The sequence below is a fragment of the Nomascus leucogenys genome, chromosome 21 (genome assembly GCF_006542625.1).
Source record: "Nomascus leucogenys isolate Asia chromosome 21, Asia_NLE_v1, whole genome shotgun sequence".
NCBI classification, from domain to species: domain Eukaryota; kingdom Metazoa; phylum Chordata; class Mammalia; order Primates; family Hylobatidae; genus Nomascus; species Nomascus leucogenys.
Genome location: NC_044401.1, coordinates 53,979,013 through 53,997,071, shown reverse-complemented (window position 1 = coordinate 53,997,071; position 18,059 = coordinate 53,979,013). Strand labels below are relative to the sequence as shown.

The 18,059-nt window shown below is 45.4% G+C and overlaps 1 protein-coding gene across 1 annotated transcript in view; it reads left to right on the top strand.

The window, feature by feature from the left end:
* The window catches only part of HRH1 (histamine receptor H1), a 105,585-nt gene extending 87,526 nt beyond the window's left edge, over positions 1–18,059 (top strand). Inside the window, exon 2 of the mRNA XM_030801987.1 lies at positions 14,673–18,059. Within this exon, the coding sequence (XP_030657847.1) occupies positions 14,708–16,171 (1,464 nt within the window). The 5' untranslated portion in view covers positions 14,673–14,707 and the 3' untranslated portion in view covers positions 16,172–18,059. The remainder of the gene's footprint in view (positions 1–14,672) is intronic.

The window sequence follows — 18,059 nt, the reverse complement described above, 5'->3', positions numbered from 1 at the left end:
GAATGATAATCCCACAAGAAAGTTGATATAAGAGGGGCATGTTAGAAGTTGAGGATACCAAGAGAAAGGAACAAGTAAGAGTTTCAAGGCAAAAGAATGTTCCAGGCAGGGGAACAGCATCAACGTGTAAAGGAGCTTACTTACACCTTGGCCCCAACATGTGCTTCCAGACTCATCGTTCTGTGCTCCAGGCACTTCCAATGATTCCTCCCAATTCCTCAAACTCAGCTGTGTACTTTGATTCTTTCTTCTACTGAGCCTTAAATACCTCTTTCTTCCTGCTGGCGAAGTTCCACCCATCCTTCAAAGCCTAGCTTGCATATCACTTCTTCTCTGATGTCCTTTCTGACATCCGCATTCTGCCTTGAGAGAGGCAGTTCTTCCCTCTGCTGTCCAGCTATCTGCCTTGATCTTACGCCAGTCACCACGTTTGACCCAGCTGCATTCTAGGGTTTTTAATTTAATTGTTTCGATGCTGTTTATCTTGCGTATTTCTTCACTTGCTAATTTATCAACTCCTTGAAGTCAGGGACAGTGTATCAATTAGGATTCGAGTTGGCTGTGTGTGATAGAAAACACTAGCTAACAATGGCTTCCATGAAGTAGACGTGAGGTCCAGAGGTGGGCAGTCCTAGCTGATATGGCAGCCCCATGATCATCAGGGACCTGAAGTCTGTCCCGATGGCTGCTTCACTTTCCTAATTGTGTGGCTTTTCCTTATGGTCCCAAGATGGCTGCTTAAGCACTACTCATCATATCCACATTTCAGCCAGCTAGAAGAATGAAAGGTCAAAGAAAAGTACACACCTTTATTTTAAGGCTGTTTTCTGGAAGTTGCAAACAACACTTGCATTTACATCCCATTGGAATTTAGTCACGTGGTCACACCCAGCTACAAAGGAGTCTGGGAAATGTAGTTTCTATTCCAGGCAGCTGTATACTTAGCTGAGAAGCAGAGTTCTAGTCTTAGACATGAGAGGAGACTATTAGCAGCTTCCACCACAGTGAAAAACAAGGAAAGGTCAAGGATGAGTCCTCTGATCCTGAATGTGCCAGGTACAGGATGGTGGTGCTCACCAAGAAATGGAAGAAAACACAACCACCGCTATTAATTGAGCACCTCATGTATGCCAGACACTGTACTAGGTGCTTTATCTAAAATCAACGTTGCTGAGCATTATTTAGGTAAATAATTGCATTGCCCTTGAGAAAGTTTGGAGTATTTCTAATTTGGAATCAGATTCAGGTTGCCTCTTCTTGCATGCTTCCCATGTTGGGGAGCTTACTGTCTTTCTCAAGGTAACTTATTGGGTTGTTGGATAACATCTTTTTTAGAAAGTTCTGCCTTACTTTGAGCTGAAAGGTGCACTCTTGGGTTGGCAATGGAGTGTAGTAGTTCAGGGTGCATGTTCTTCAGTTAGATCAGTGGTTCTATCCCCCAGGGTATACCTGGCAGTGTCTGGTAACATTTTGGGTTGTCATGACTGGGGGCTCACAGCTAGTGGCATCAAGTGAGTGGAGGCTAGGGATAATGCTAAATGCCGTCACCCAGTGCACAGGACAGCTCCCCACAATGAAGAGTCATGCAGCCCAAATGTCAATGGTAGGACCAAGGTTAAGAAACCCTGAGTTAGGGCCAGGTGTGGTGGCTCATGCCTGTAATCCCAGCACTTTGGGAGACCTAGGCAGGCGGATCACTTGAGGCCTGGAGTTTGAGACCAGCCTGGCCAACATAGCAAAACCCCATCTCTACTAAAAATACAAAAATTAGCCGGATATAGTGCTGCACAACTGTAGTCCCAGGCACTCAGGAGGCCGAGGCAGGGGAATCACTTGAACCCGGGAGGCAGAGGTTGCAGGGAGCCGAGATCATGCCACTGCACTCCAGCCTAGGTGACAGAACGAGACTTTGCCTAAAAAAAAAAATAGGCCGGGCGCGGTGGCTCACGCTTGTAATCCCAGCACTTTGGGAGGCTGAGGCGGGCGGATCACGAGGTCAGGAGATCGAGACCACGGTGAAACCCCGTCTCTACTAAAAAATACAAAAAATTAGCCGGGCATGGTGGTGGGCGCCTGTAGTCCCAGCTACTCGGAGAGGCTGAGGCAGGAGAATGGCGTGAACCCGGGAGGCGGAGCTTGCAGTGAGCCGAGATTGTGCCACTGCACTCCAGCCTGGGTGACAGAGTGAGACTCCGTCTCAAAAAAAAAAAAAAAAAAAAAAAAAAATAGAGAAACCCTGAGTTAGATAGACCTAGGTTCAAATCTTAACTTAGCAACCACTTCCCAGCTGTGTGACCTTGAGTAAGCTGCTTCACCTCCTGAGCTTGAGCTGACCATTTCCTCCTCTCCGCCCAGATATGCCCCTTGGGCTTGCGGGCATTTAGTAACTGATGTGTGAGAAGCTTGGCTTCTTACTGTTTCAGCTGCCCCTGTTGGTGTCGCAGGATGTGCAAGGAGCGCTGACTGGGTTGTTTGCTGGCACATGGGCCTGATGGGATTAGACCGTAATCACTCTAGTAAAAGCCCCTCCCCATCTAATGGTTTCGGAATGGAGTCGTTGCCTTAATTCAAAAATGATGGTTTGCTTGTACACTCTTAGAGAAGAAGGGTCCATTTCTGCTTTTTACCAAGTAATCACAGAGCTTTCCCACTCCACTGTCTCAATTGATCCTCCCAATGGCCCAGGCAGCAGGGCTTACTATTCTCCCTACTTTAAAGGTGAGTAAACTGGCACCCCAAGCTGTTTACTCAAGGTGCACATGCTCACACACACTCTTACACACTCACACATACACACACACTCACACTCATACACACTCATACACATACACTCATGTACTCAAAAACCACACACACACATACACTCACACTCATACTCACACATTCACACATACACAGACTCACACACAATCACACACATTCACACACACACACAAAAACACACATGCACATACACATTCACTCACACATTCACACACATTCATACAGCCCAGCAAGCAGCGGAGCAAGCGTGAGGACTCAGCTCCTGCCTCTAGAGCTCTCCCTAGGCTGCTACTCTGAGGACATAGAGCTAGGGAGGACCTACAGGTGACCGCCTTCCTTGCAGACAAGCCCTCATCCCACATGGCTCCTCTAGCTTTTATTCTCTCTGCCCAGAGCACACCCTCTGTCCAGCACTGTTTCCATAGGCATGGCTTTATCCTCAGAGAGGGCACCTCAGACCCAGCGGGGTCTCCTGAGTGGCATGTAGTGACATGGGATCCGTGTCCCCAAATATCTCCCACACTCTTGGCCATAGTATCTGACTTTTCTTTGGAATTTATGCAAGGAAAACCTCAGGGACCAGATTTTTCAAAATGCAGGTCCCCGAGGGAGGGAAAATCGTTCTGGTCAGTGGGATGATAAGGAGGTAAGGCCTTGTAAGGCTTTTGTTATTGTTCCAGCGGGGGCAGTATTGTTAGGAATAAAAATACAACATTGGACTCCAATCATGACACAAACCCCGCCTTTTTCAGCTAATATCACTTCAAGGGCTATTCTGTTTTCCCAGGCCATTTGGCTGGTAGGGCCTAATTGTTCAACTGTTCCTTTAATTGCATCTCTAGTAAAATTAACAAAGTGTTGTTGATTATAATAGATATAATTTATTCAAGCTACATTCTTGTTTACGGTTGACCACCAGAACAATATAAATTTGAATCCTGCAGCTGTTTGATTTTGGGCTTTGAATTCATCTGGTACCCCTCGTGGTACTCCGATAGCATCTGTATAAACATGAGGATCAAAGGATCCATGAGGGACATCTCTCTTTTTACGATATTCTGTCTTCAGCTTTCTTGGTCAATGAAATGCCAAGGTGAAAGGGATAGCCAACTGAATTACAGCACAAGTGCTGCTCCAGGTACTTAGCAGAGTACCCAGCAATAGTCCCCCACAATATCACCACACGTCTGTTCCGGAATGAACAAGGGCATACTGATTGGTAAGCTCTTGAAAAGGCTTGGTTTCACTGCACCCTGTTAGGTCTCCAAGGAATGCTAACTTCTCCCCCTGCCATGAAAGGCAAGAGGTGAAGTTAACATCTGGGGCTGCAGGCTGGATGGCCCTCAGGGGCTGACCCGCAGGGCTTTTGACTTGAGGGAACAGCAGTGGAAGACTCTTGCATGACTCATTACACCAGGCTGTGGGGTTCTGGAAGAGAGCTATCACACAGCTCATGCCTCGTTGGTCAGATGACCATCCAAGTGGGAAGGGGACAATTTGGGTTTCTGGCCTACCCGTTGCACAAGCCTAACAGTCGCTTTTATTTAGCTTGCAGATGGAATATTTAATCCCTTCCAACCAGGCATTTGGATCTTGATATCCTGTTTCAATAGCTAGAGTTTGCTTTAAATCTTTAATTTCTATAATGGCAACTTTAGTTTCATCACTGGGTATGAAGTGAGAAAAGGTTTGGTTAGAAGAGGGTTTAGGGCCGGGCGCGGTGGCTCACGCCTGTAATCCCAGCACTTTGGGAGGCCGAGGCGGGTGGATCACGAGGTCAGGAGATCAAGACCATCCTGGATAACACAGTGAAACCCCATCTCTACTAAAAATACAAAAACAAATTAGCTGGGCGTGGTGGCGGGCGCCTGTAGTCCCAGCTACTCGGAGAGGCTGAGGCAGGAGAATGGCGTGAACCTGGGAGGCGGAGCTTGCAGTGAGCCAAGATCATGCCACTGCACTCCAGCCTGGGTGACAAAGCGAGACTCTGTCTCAAAAAAAAAAAAAAGAAGAGGGTTTAGGAGGAGAGGGAGAAGGGGGTGAAGGACGTGGAGGAGCGATGAAGTGCATTTCGAAATATCCTATAGGGTCTGTCCCTGAGACTTCTGCTCCTATACCATAACAACAGCTCAAGGAAGGGTAAGAACCTCGGGAAGTTGGGATAGTAATGGAAAATTGGACAGGATTACACTGGTTATATTGGCAATTGGGAGGAGTACTCCCTTTAGTGAAACAAATGTGTGGTTTCAGGAATATACAACTACTCGTTGTGGCAGTCCATCCCTGGTTTTTGGTGGTCAATAGAACATTGGACCAACTATGGCAAAGATGCTGAGGCTCTGCTTTAGGAGGACAAGATTCCCAATTAACGGAATCTCCGTTAAAATCTTCCCAGACTAATTGATCCCGGTTAACGGATTTCCAGTCTGAGGAGAGCCAGGAAGGACAAAGATATTTTTCTGAAGTAGAGAGTTGTCTTTGACCCTACACAGGGTATAACAAGACAAGCATCGAAAGTGATACTTTGAGGTGAGTTAGACTTAGTAACATTAATAATAAGATGTGGGGTAGCTGGGGTAAAGAGGAAAAGGAGGAAGAGGCAGATTAAGCTCTTCTCTTTTTTTTTTTTTTTTTTTGAGATGGAGTCTCGCTCTGTCACCCAGGCTGGAGTGCAGTGGCGCGATGTCCACTCACTGCAAGCTCCGCCTCCTGGGTTCACACCGTTCTTCTGCCTCAGCCTCCCGAGTAGCTGGGACTACAGGTGCCCACCACCACGCCCGGCTAATTTTTTTTTTGTATTTTTAGTGGAGACAGCGTTTCACTGTATTAGCCAGGATGGTCACAATCTCCTGACCTCGTGATCCATCCGCCTCGGCCTCCCAAAGTGCTGGGATTACAGGCATGAGCCACCGCACCCAGCCGCTTTTCTCTTTAACGTTACTTTGTCGGGGGTAGGTACTTTGGAGAGGGGTACTCGGGTATGATGTGTCCATCCTCTCTCAGCGGTCGGGACTGCTGCATCAGTTGTGAGGAGCACTAGGTAAGGTCCTTCCCAAGTGGGTTCGAGCTTTCCCTCTTTCCAACTTCTGAAAAGGATGTGATCTCCAGGCTGGTGTTGATGAACTGGTAATTCAATGGGTAGAGTTTGTGCTAGGAGGCTTTGAGTCCTGAGGGAGGAGAGAGGAGAGGGTAGAAGATAGACCTAATACATAGTTTCTAAGAAACTGATATTTTGTTTCAAATGTGGGAAGATCAGTAGTAGAATGTAGATAAGGCAATCCAAAAAGCATCTCATAAGGGGCTAGACCTATGTTTTTTCAGGGAGCAGTTCGGACTCTCAACAGGGCACTAGGCCTTTCTACTCTCCCTGATGAGGGTGGATGCACGGCATGTGGTATTCCCATTTTCTTTAGATTGTTTGTTGTTTTTTCTGCGCACTGTGAAACCATCTGCAACTTGTCTAGCAAGGGTATAAATTCCTATGCATCCATAAACTCTGAGGACTGCATCACACATAGCTTGGGGGCCCCAGTGAGTTCCTTGATGTAGCCGTGACAATATCTCTCTCATGAAGGGCTTAGACAGCATTTCCCTCTTGTCTGGTTGTACCCATTTGCCCTCGTGGCTTTCTTTGGCTCCTATTTCTTTTAACTTTTCTTCCTCTCTAGGGGAGAAAATAGGGGCCTGTAGCAGGAGGGGGAAGATAAGGGGTTAGGTGGAAAATGGGTGCTGCTTGAGAAGAGGCAACTCGTTTGGCCACTTGGTCAGCTAGATTATTCCCTCGGCTCTCAAAGGAAAGATTCTTCTAGTGACCTGGAACATGAACAACTGCTGTCTCTTCTGGTGGCTGTAAGTTCTCTAGTACTTGGATTATCAAGTCTCTATGGACTAAGATTTGGCCTTTACTGTTAATAAGGCCTTGCTCTGCCCAAATTTTCCCAAAGGTGTGGACTACTCCAAAGGCATACTTGGAGTCAGTATAAATAGTTCCTTCCTGGTTTTGCAGAAATTTTAAGGCTTGATTTAGTGTAAACAACTCACATGTTTGCTCAGACCAGTCATTAGGTAGGGTGTCTCCATCTACTACTGAGTGCCTGTTATGCCTTTTCCCTTTTATTACTTGAGAAGAACCATCTACAAAAAGGTGTCTTCCGGTTTGAAAGGGAGTATATCTAAACATCTATGCCCAAGTTCTTCTGGTCTGGGGCATGGGTTTTTTTCTGCATTTGAATTTCCTGTTAAGAAGGCAGCAGGGTTAAGTGAATCATCAGTAGTTAGGATTAAATCATCTTTTTCTAACAAGATAGGCTTGTATTTTAAAATTCTTGAGTCAGTAAGCAACCTTTCTGCCTTCTGATTTAGGATAGTTCTGACCTGGTGAGGTGTGCTCACAATGGGGTTTCCTCCAAAAGTTATTTTTCTACTTTCTTCTGTTAGCAAAGTAGTTGCCGCTACAGACTGAATGCATTTGGGCCATCTGTGGGTTACTGGGTTAAGAATTTTTGACAGGAAGCCTACGGGTTGCAAGTGGCCTCCGTGCTTTTGGGTAAGTACTCCCAAGGCTACTCCCTTGTTTACATTGACAAAAAGATGGAATGGCTGCTTAAGGAGGGTAAAGCTAGGACAGGGGCAGTTACTAATAGATGTTTTAACCTTTCCACCTGTTGGATTTCTGGTAATTGCCAAATGATGGAGTCTGGCTCGTCTTGTGTGAGCTTTTTGTATGAGAGTTTTGTTTCTAGGGCATAAGAGTCTATGCATAGACAACAGTATCTGACTAATCCTCCTTCAATCCGTTCAAGCCCACTTTTCCATTTGCTTTTGCTAATTAAATGCCCTAAATATTTTACTTCAGGTTCTACAAATTGGAGTTTGTTTTTCGAGACCGTTAACCCTTCATCCCACAGAAAATTTAAGACATGGGTTGAGAAGGCTGCTACTTCTTTTCTATCATCTCCTGAAATTAGAAGATCATCCATGTACTGGAGGGGGCATATGCACGAGGGCAGGGAAAATTTCTCTAGGACTTGTTCTAATATTTGACTAAATAAATTTGGAGACTCCGTAAACCCGTGGGGTAAGACTGTCCATCGGTATTGCTGTTTTCAACCGGAGTGAGGGTCTTCCCACTCAAAGGCAAATAGGTCCTGGCTGCCCTCTGCTAATGGACAAGCCCAGAAGGCATCATTTAAATCTATTACTGTACTATCTGATTCATAGCTCTAAGGGCTTGCACTAACCAGTATGACCTGCTGGCTTCTTTAAAGGCAGTATTGGAGTGTTACAGGGAGACAGACAGGATTTAAGAAACCCATCATGGAGAAGACCTTCAATTACAGGTTTTAAATTTACCCTGGCTTCTAAAGGAATAGGGTATTGCTTTCTCTTTACTACTTCCCCAGGGGTTTTAAATTTAACATGAGTCAGAGAAATCTGTAACTTTCCTTGATCCCATCTTTTGACCATAGCTCAGGATAAATGTGTTCTTCATCTGCGGTGGTGAGCAAGATTAGGGAGGGGAGGGGAGGAATTTTCCGTGATTGATTTGGAGGCCTAAGCCTAATTTTAGTATTAAATCACTTCCTAATAGATTTGTCCCTGCTTCTGGAATTAACAGAAATTTGCTGCTAGCTGGTCAGTTTTTATATTTCACTTTTGTCTCCTCTAAGATTTTTGCTCTAAATCCTTCTCCTTTTACCCCAGAGATAAAAAGTTTTTCTTGTGAACAAGTTACACTAGATGGAAGATAAACTGAGGAGTGAGCTGCTTCTGACTCGATTAAAAAGGTAATAAGCTCAGGTTTAGGTCCCACTTCTAAATTTACCAAGAGCTCTTGGTGGGACTCAAGATAAAAAGATAGAGCCCCTGACTTCCCTAGTCTTCTTCAAAAGCCGTAAGTGGGATGACTTTTTCTTCTTTTTCCCATTTGGGACATTGTCTTTTAAAGTGACCTATTTTTCCACATTTGAAACATTTGTTCTGTGATTTCTTAGTAATATCTGGCCAGCTATTGGTGACAAAGTGGAGCTTTAACATTCCTTGTCCAAGGGGGTCTTCTGATTCTAGGCCAGCGTATTTTTCTCATTTGCTCTTTAAGCCTTTCTAAAAATTCTATCGGTCCCTCATCTTTTCCCTGTTTTATATTAAAGGCCTTGGTAAGATTTTGGGTGTGGGGCACTGATTCTCAAATTCCTTTTATTACCATCTCCCTAAGGTCTCTCATATTTCCTCAATGGGCTATATTGTTGTTATCCCACTGAGGATCCTGGGCTGGGAATTATGTTCAGCCGCTGGAACGTTCTGACAGGGAAGGTGTTCACGTTCCCAAATGGTCATAGCGGCCCTGCATATCATGCTCCTTTCTTCTCCTGAGAATAAGATGCCTAAGATAGACATTAACTCGTCTAAAGTATATAACTGAGGTCCTAAAACTGATCGATTTGATCTGCCAATCCATAAGGGTCATCTAAGAGTGGTTTAAGCTCCTTTTTAGGTTTAGGGGAAGGGTCTGTGGTGGCAGCTGCTTGGGGGAGAGGAAGGTTCTTCAGTCCAAACAAAACAGCAGTATTTTATCATTTGCTGCTTTTTCTTGTGTTTGGTCCTTCCATTATCCTTCCAATATTCTAACGTTAGGCCTAGGGGACTATCAGAGAGGATATTATCATGATTATGATCTTTCCTATCTTCTGTCTTACTTGCTGTATTTCCCATCCTGGAGAAAGTGTTTTTCCCTGAGTCCGTGGGGCTCAATCTCTCGTACTAGAGATTTCTTGCACCCTAGCGAGTCTGTGGGGCTCAACCTCTCCTACTAGAGATTTTTCACACCCTTCAGCTTTTGCTTTATCCTTCTCCATCTGCTTCTCTTGTGGGAATTTTCAAGTCCCTCTTAGCATAGGCAGGTTGGTACAAACCCCACAACAGGCAAGCTGCCTTAAGCCATATGAGGTGACTACAGAACCAGATCCGGACTCTGCACTTGCTCTGCACTCAATTGTGTGTCTTACTCACACACTGTCAACCTCCAGGATGTCCCAACCACCAAGGAAATACTTCACCGCCCCCAAGGTTTTTCTTACCTTGGTCTGTGCACAGAGTTACCTGGTCGCCACAGTATCTGTCTGCATTTTCTTCCTGCGTTGCTAGAGTCCAGGTTTATTCATCACACCAGTTGGGTCTCAATCCCTTATCCTTGAGGCCACCACAACAAAGCAGCGGGCTGCATCTCCTCACGAGAGATGATCTGAGACCCTCCCTGGAGGAGAATGGGAATCCCAGACGAACCCCCAAATTTGTTAGAAACAAGTGCCTGGTGCCACAAAGAAAAACAGCATGTAGGCAGAAAATTCCTCAGCAAGACAAATTTCCTTCTGCAGAAGGGTGCAGCTTGTGCCAATCACAATCGCAAGAGCACACCAAGCAGGGTAGGGCAGGGGTTTTTAATCCCTAATGCAGTTCCCAGCACTTCTATGTCCTTTCCCCATTGGCTGGGGTTGGACCTCACAATCTAAGCTAACTCGATTGGCTAAGGTTTAAAATTGAATAGGGTCTATTAGGTGGGAAGGAAGAGGGGCTATCCGTTCCTAGCTGGGAAAGCATATCTGGACTTGTCTGGGCACAGCAAAGGCAGGAAGGCTGTTTACAGAACAGGTAGCTAGGAGACAAGGAAGTACAAGGAAGTTGGTCTTAAGAAACAAAGAACAGGGAACTAAAGCTTTTTGAAGAGGAATTTATCATCTCTGACAGGAGGTTGCAGTGAGCTGAGATCACGCCATTGTACTCCAGCTTGGGCAACCAGAGCAAAACTCCGTCTCAAATTAAAATTAAAAAACAAAAAATAACATAAAATTAAAAAATGGTGGCCAGGCGCGGTGGCTCATGCCTGTAATCCCAGCACTTTGGGAGGCCGAGGCGGGTGGATCACGAGGTCAGGAGATTGAGACCACGATGAAACCCCATCTCTACTAAAAATACAAAAAATCAACCAGGCGTGGTGGCGGGTGCCTGAAGTCCCAGCTACTCGGAGAGGCTGAGGCAGGAGAATGGCGTGAACCCGGGAGGCGGAGCTTGCAGTGAGCCGAGATCGCGCCACTGCACTCCAGCCTGGGCGACAGTGAGACTCCGTCTCAGAAATAAAATAAAATAAAATAAAATAAAATAAAATAAAATAAAATAAAATAAAATAAAGTAAAAAAAATAAAAAATGGTTTCTCTCCCCTCTATGTGCCAGACAATGAGGAAAAGAGAAAAAGGAGACACCTCTGGAGGCCAGGGAGCTGAGAGCCACCTTGAGAATGCCAAGCTGGGGAAGTGTTTAGAGGAACTACTTCCTGCTTCCTTCCAAGCAAAACAGTAAAAAATAAAAATCCCTGCGACAATACTTCCTTAGCCTTATGAACCCCGAAAATCTGAGACAGGTCTCAGTTAATTTAGAAAGTTTATTTTGCCAAGGTTGAGGACGCACACCCGTGACACAGCAACAGGAGGTCCTGACGATGTGCCCAAGGTGGTCAGAGCACAGTTTGGTTTTATACATTCTAGGGAGACATGAGACGTGAATCAATATATGCAAGATGAACATTCCTTAGGTCTGGGAAAGGCAGGACAACTGGAAGCCGGGAGGAGGCTTCCAGGTCTTAGGTAGATAAGAGACAGATGGTTGCATTCTTTTGTGTTTCTGATTAGTCTCTCAAAAAGAGGCAATCAGATATGCACTTAGTGAGCAGAGGGATGACTTTGAATAGAATGGCAGGCAGGTTTGCCCTAAGCAGTTCCCAGCTTGACTTTTCCCTTTAGCTTAGTGATTTTGGGGCCCCAAGTTATTTTCCTTTCACAGCCTACTTTCTTCCTTCCAGAGGTGGCTGTGGACAATTCCACAGGGTTTGGACTTGATCAGGGCAGAAGGTGAAGCTGCAAGTTATTAGATGTGGGAATGGAGAAAAATACAGGCTGGAGCTGTGGGTTTGAGTGTTGTCCTCATAGGAGGTGATGGCTGAGGGGTAGGGAAGTGAGAGGATGAGATCCCTGAGGCCGACAGCGCAGAGTGACAGGAGCATAGGGCAGAACTTTGGGTCACCCAAAGAGACAGTGATGCTATTGAAGAAGTCAGAGGAGGCCCCATCAGCAATCAGAGGATTGCTCTGATTGGCAGCACAGAGCTGGAGGACATCAAAAAATACCGCTGTCAGAAAAAGACCTGGAAAAGTCTTTAGAGATTGTCTACCCCGCCCTACCCATTTGACACATGAGAAGATGGAGGCCAAGAGATCACCCAGAAAATAAATGGCAGGGCTTGGGCAAAATCAGTGCTGCCCCAAATCGTGTTTTTCCAACAAAGACATTTAAAAGATTCCTTCCACAAGGATCAAACACCTTGGGGTTTTGATTTTTATCTTAAAGAATTATATAAATTTAGCCTTCTACAGGCCAGGCACGGTGGCTCGCGCCTGTAATCCCAGCACTTTGGGAGGCTGAGGCGGGTGGATCATGAGGTCGGGAGATCGAGACGATCCTGGCTGATATGGTGAAACCCCGTGTCTACTAAAAATACAAAAATTAGCTGGCATGGTGGCAGGCGCGTGTAATCCCAGCTACTCAGGAGGCTGAGGCAGGAGAATCGCTTGAACCCGGGAGGCGGAGGTTGCAGTAAACCGAGATCGCGTCATTGCACTCCAGTCTGGCAACATAGCGAGACTCCGTCTCTAAATAAATAAATAAATAAATAAATTTAGCCTTCTATTCAAGAACTTATCTGGCTTTGTGTTAATGTAAAAATAATTTCTTTTTGCTAAATTATTGAGAGAAATTTACTATTTATTAGTGTTTATCAGTTTTCTTTAAACTCACCACTTTTTGATGAATATGAAAATCTAAAAACTTGGCCGGGCGCAGTGGCTCACGCCTGTAATCCCAGCACTTTGGGAGGCCAAGGTGGGCAGATCATCTGAGGTCAGGAGTTCAAGATCAGCCTGACCAACATGGTAAAACCGCTTCTCTACTAAAAATACAAAAATTAGCTGGGCGTGGTGGTGGGTGTCTGTAATTGCAGCTACTCGGGAGGCTGAGGCATGAGAATCACCTGAACCCAGAAGGCAGAGGTTGCAGTGAGCTGAGATGGTGCCACTGCACTCCAGCCTGGGTGACAGAGTGAGACTCTGTCTTAAAAAAAAAAAAAAAAAAAAAATGGCTGGGCATGGTGCCTCATGCCTGTAATCCCAGCACTTTGGGAGTCCAGGGTGGGTGGATCACCTGAGGTCAGGAGTTCAAGTCCAGCCTGACCAACATGGTGAAACCCCGTCTCTACTAAAAAAATACAAAACAAATAGCTGGGTGTGGTGGCACACTCCTGTAATCCCAGCAACTAGGGAGGCTGAGGCAGGAGAATCGCTTGAATTTGGGAGCTGGAGATTGTAGTGAGCCGAGATGGTGCCATTGCACTCCAGTCTGGGTGACAGAGTGGGACTCCATCTCAAAAAAAAAAAAAAAAAAAATCTTAAAAACTCCTTCCAGAAGATTTAATACTTACCTTCACCCAACCACCTGACTTGAGGATCACCAATAACAGAGATACAGTCTGTTTTCAGTAGAGCCTTAGTAGCAAAGGGTTTTTGTTTTTGTTTTTCAGATACAGGATCTGGCCCTGTCACCCAAGCTGGAGTGCAGTGATGTGATCATAGCTGACTGCAGCCTCCTGAGTAGCTAGGACTATAGGTGTGTGCCATCAAACTGGGACAATTTTTTTTAAATTTCATTGTAAAGACAGGATTCCACTGTGTTGCCCAGGCTGCAACTCTTGGCCTCAAATGATCATTCCACCTTTAACTCTTGCCCTCAAGCAATCCTCCCACCTCAGACTCCCAAAATGCTGGGATTATGGATGTGAGCCACCATTTCCAGCCTACTAGCAAGGGTCTTGTTACATATTACTTGGCATGATTTACGTAATTTAAAAAAATTGTTTGTTTTTCAAATAGAAAAGTAAAATAACAAATATGCTTTTCCAAATAACATAATCCCCTTGTTACTCGAGAATTTCATCTAAAAAGATATGCTAGTTTTATTTCATGCTTTATGTGCCTCTGGTATGTCCCCTTATAACCTCCTCCATATCAGTTAGAGATGGTTTTAGCTGCAAGTAAGAACTCCCACGACAGTGATGGAAGCAAAAAAAAAGCAAAGCAAAACAAAACAAAGCCCGTTTAATTATTTCCCATAATAACAAGTCTGGGAGAAGAAGATTCCAGAGTTGGCTCAGCAGCTTAGTGACAGCAAGGCCCTAGGCTGGCATTTTCTTGGCCTTCCCGATGGTCCCAAGATGACTCTCACGGTCTCAAACATCACTTCCTCACATCCTGTCAGGAAGAAAGAGGCAAGTGAGCAACAACAATTTTTCTTGTTTTGCTCATTTGTCAGAGAGGAAGAACGTTCCTAAAAACTCCACCTCTGCTGTTTGACATCCTCATCCTATTCCTTGGCCATGGTGGTATCTCATGGTCACTCCTCTATCTGCCACTGTAAAGAGGAACTAGATTGCCATATTCCACTTAGACACATAAGGATGCAGCCCACCTTCCCAGAACATGTGCAGAATTAGATTTCTACAAACTCCTTATTTGTCTTGCTTCTGCCCAACTCTCTCACTAGAATGCACATTCCATAAGGGCAAACATTTTTGTCTGTTTTGTTCACAGCTATATCCTCAACACCTAGAAGAGTGACAGGAATTCAATAAATAGTGTTGAGTGAGCGAATGAATGCATGAATAAGGAAAAGGGGACATGGCTGTTGAGTAGGTAACCAGCAGTGTCTATCACCCCCAACAGCATACAACTCCAGTCTGATGAACATCATGCTACTAAGTGGCCACTCATCACCCAAGTCTCTGACCTTACTTTTTCTCTTTTTTCTCCCAGGGAGTGAGCCATAACTGGCGGCTGCTCTTGCGCCAATGAGCCTCCCCAATTCCTCCTGCCTCTTAGAAGACAAGATGTGTGAGGGCAACAAGACCACTATGGCCAGCCCCCAGCTGATGCCCCTGGTGGTGGTCCTGAGCACTATCTGCTTGGTCACAGTAGGGCTCAACCTGCTGGTGCTGTATGCTGTACGGAGTGAGCGGAAGCTCCACACTGTGGGGAACCTGTACATCGTCAGCCTCTCAGTGGCAGACCTGATTGTGGGTGCCGTCGTCATGCCTATGAACATCCTCTACCTGCTCATGTCCAAGTGGTCACTGGGCCGTCCTGTCTGCCTCTTTTGGCTTTCCATGGACTATGTGGCCAGCACAGCATCCATTTTCAGTGTCTTCATCCTGTGCATTGATCGCTACCGCTCTGTCCAGCAGCCCCTCAGGTACCTTAAGTATCGTACCAAGACCCGAGCCTCGGCCACCATTTTGGGGGCTTGGTTTCTCTCTTTTCTGTGGATTATTCCCATTCTAGGCTGGAATCACTTCATGCAGCAGACCTCAGTGCGCCGAGAGGACAAGTGTGAGACAGACTTCTATGATGTCACCTGGTTCAAGGTCATGACTGCCATCATCAACTTCTACCTGCCCACCTTGCTCATGCTTTGGTTCTATGCCAAGATCTACAAAGCTGTACAACAACACTGCCAGCACCGGGAGCTCATCAATGGGTCCCTCCCTTCCTTCTCAGAAATTAAGCTGAGGCCAGAGAACCCCAAGGGGGATGCCAAGAAACCAGGGAAGGAGTCTCCCTGGGAGGTTCTGAAAAGGAAGCCAAAAGATGCTGGTGGTGGATCTGTCTTGAAGTCACCATCCCAAACCCCCAAGGAGATGAAATCCCCAGTTGTCTTCAGCCAAGAGGATGATGGAGAAGTGGACAAACTCCACTGCTTTCCACTTGATATTGTGCAGATGCAGACTGCGGCAGAGGGGAGTAGCAGGGACTATGTAGCCGTCAACCAGAGCCATGGCCAGCTCAAGACAGATGAGCAGGGCCTGAACACACATGGAGCCAGTGAGATATCAGAGGATCAGATGTTAGGTGATAGCCAATCCTTCTCTCGAACAGACTCAGATACCACCACAGAGACAGCACCAGGCAAAGGCAAATTAAGGAGTGGGTCTAACACAGGCCTGGATTACATCAAGTTTACTTGGAAGAGGCTCCGCTCGCATTCGAGACAGTATGTATCTGGGTTGCACATGAACCGCGAAAGGAAGGCCGCCAAACAGTTGGGTTTTATCATGGCAGCCTTCATCCTCTGCTGGATCCCTTATTTCATCTTCTTCATGGTCATTGCCTTCTGCAAGAACTGTTGCAATGAACATTTGCACATGTTCACCATCTGGCTGGGCTACATCAACTCCACGCTGAACCCCCTCATCTACCCCTTGTGCAATGAGAACTTCAAGAAGACATTCAAGAGAATTCTGCATATTCGCTCCTAAGGGAGGCTCTGAGGGGATGCAACAAAATGATCCTTACGATGTCCAACAAGGAAATAGAGGACGAAAGCCTGTGTGTTGCCAGGCAGGCACCTGGGCTTTCTGGAATCCAAACCACAGTCTTAGGGGCTCGGTAGTTTGGAAAGTTCTTAGGCAACATAGAAGAACAGCAGATGGCGGTGATCAGCAGAGAGATTGAACTTTGAGGAGGAAGCAGAATCTTTGCAAGAAAATCAGACCTGTTTCTTGTAACTGGATTCAAAAAGAAAAAAAATAATAAAAATAAAAGACAGAGAGAATCAAACCTGGGTGGAACTCTCCTGCTCCTCAGGAACTGTGGGAGCCTCAGACTCATTGTAATTCAAGCTGTCCGAGTCAAATGATTGACAACTGAAGGGACACGTGGCTAGGGTTCCACTGGAGAATTGAAAAGAACTCTTGAGCCCTCCTGGAATGGAGCTGTATAACTGTGCAGAGACTTCATCCATGAGAATAGTTGCTGTCCCCTTCCAGGGGTCACCTTGAGAGGCATGACAGCTGTTCCACAGGGGCTACCCCTTCTCAGAAAACTTCTCTTCTGAACCTCTTTTACAGCTTTCTCCAGAACCAGTGTCTGAACCACCCTGGAAATTCTGCCTTATATTTCTTACTCAAACATGTTTAGAGTGGATAGAAAATTATGCAGCTTGCACACCCATCGTCTTTAACCCCAAATTTCCTTTAGCTATTAAAAAAGTGGTGGCAAAGCCTTCCTCAAAAGAAAGAGGAATGAAATATTTTTGAATGGTTGCACATTAAAAATTAAAAGAAGGAATGGGGGCAGAATGCCATATTTTTGAGGGCTGTACTAGGTTTATCTCATTTAAGCCCCACGACACCCCACAGGAGGGTAATTTTCTAACTCTAGTTTGCAGAGGAGCAAATTGAGGTTCAGCAAGGTGAGAGAGGTACCCAAGGTCACATGGCTAGTTACGTGAGAAAGTTAGAATACAAATCCTCTGGGGTTTCAGCTTATTGTAGCATGTTTTCTCCAAAAGACAAAAATGTGCCCTTTTGGCCAGGCGTGGTAGCTCAAGCCTATAATCCCAGCATGTTGGGAGGCCGAGGTGGGCAGATCATTTGAGGCCAGGAGTTCAAGACCAGTCTGGCCAATATGGAGAAATCTTGTCTCTACTAAAAATACAAAAATTATCTGGGCATGGTGGGGCATGCCTGTAGTCCCAGTTACTTGGGAGGCCGAGGCACGAGAATCGCTTGAACCCGGGAGGTGGAGGTTGCCGTGAGCCAAGATCACGCCACTGCACTCCAGCCTGGGCAACAGAGCAAGACTCCATCTCAAAAAACATAAATAAATACAATATTTTAACAATGTGCCCTCTTAAGTGTGCACAGATACACAGATACACAGTATTCCCAAGAGTGGTGGCAACTCAAAATAATATGTTGACTAGACGAACAGCTGACATGGAGTTCCTGTGCACCTACAGAAGGTGATGCTTTGAAGGAACCAAGTGCATTTTTATCTGTGAGTTCTGTTGTGTTTGTCAAAAAGTCATTGTAATCTTTCATAGCCATCCTGTTAAGCAAAAACTAGTAAAGACATAGGAACATACAGTTTTACTTGGTGTTTATGTTGCAATCTGGTTGTGATTTATATTTTAAAACTTGCTGCTAAACCATAATATGTATAGCAAATGGAGTGCCTGTACAAGCTGATATTTTGTATTTTGTGTTCCTCTTTGCATGATCTGTTAAAATGAGATATTTTTACCTACCTAAAATATGATGTTTAAAAGCATACTGTATGTGATTTATTTATTTCTACCTTTCTGAGTCTCTTGGACTAAGAAGATGTATTGAAATGTACCATCAAATGTTAACAAGGTTTGAT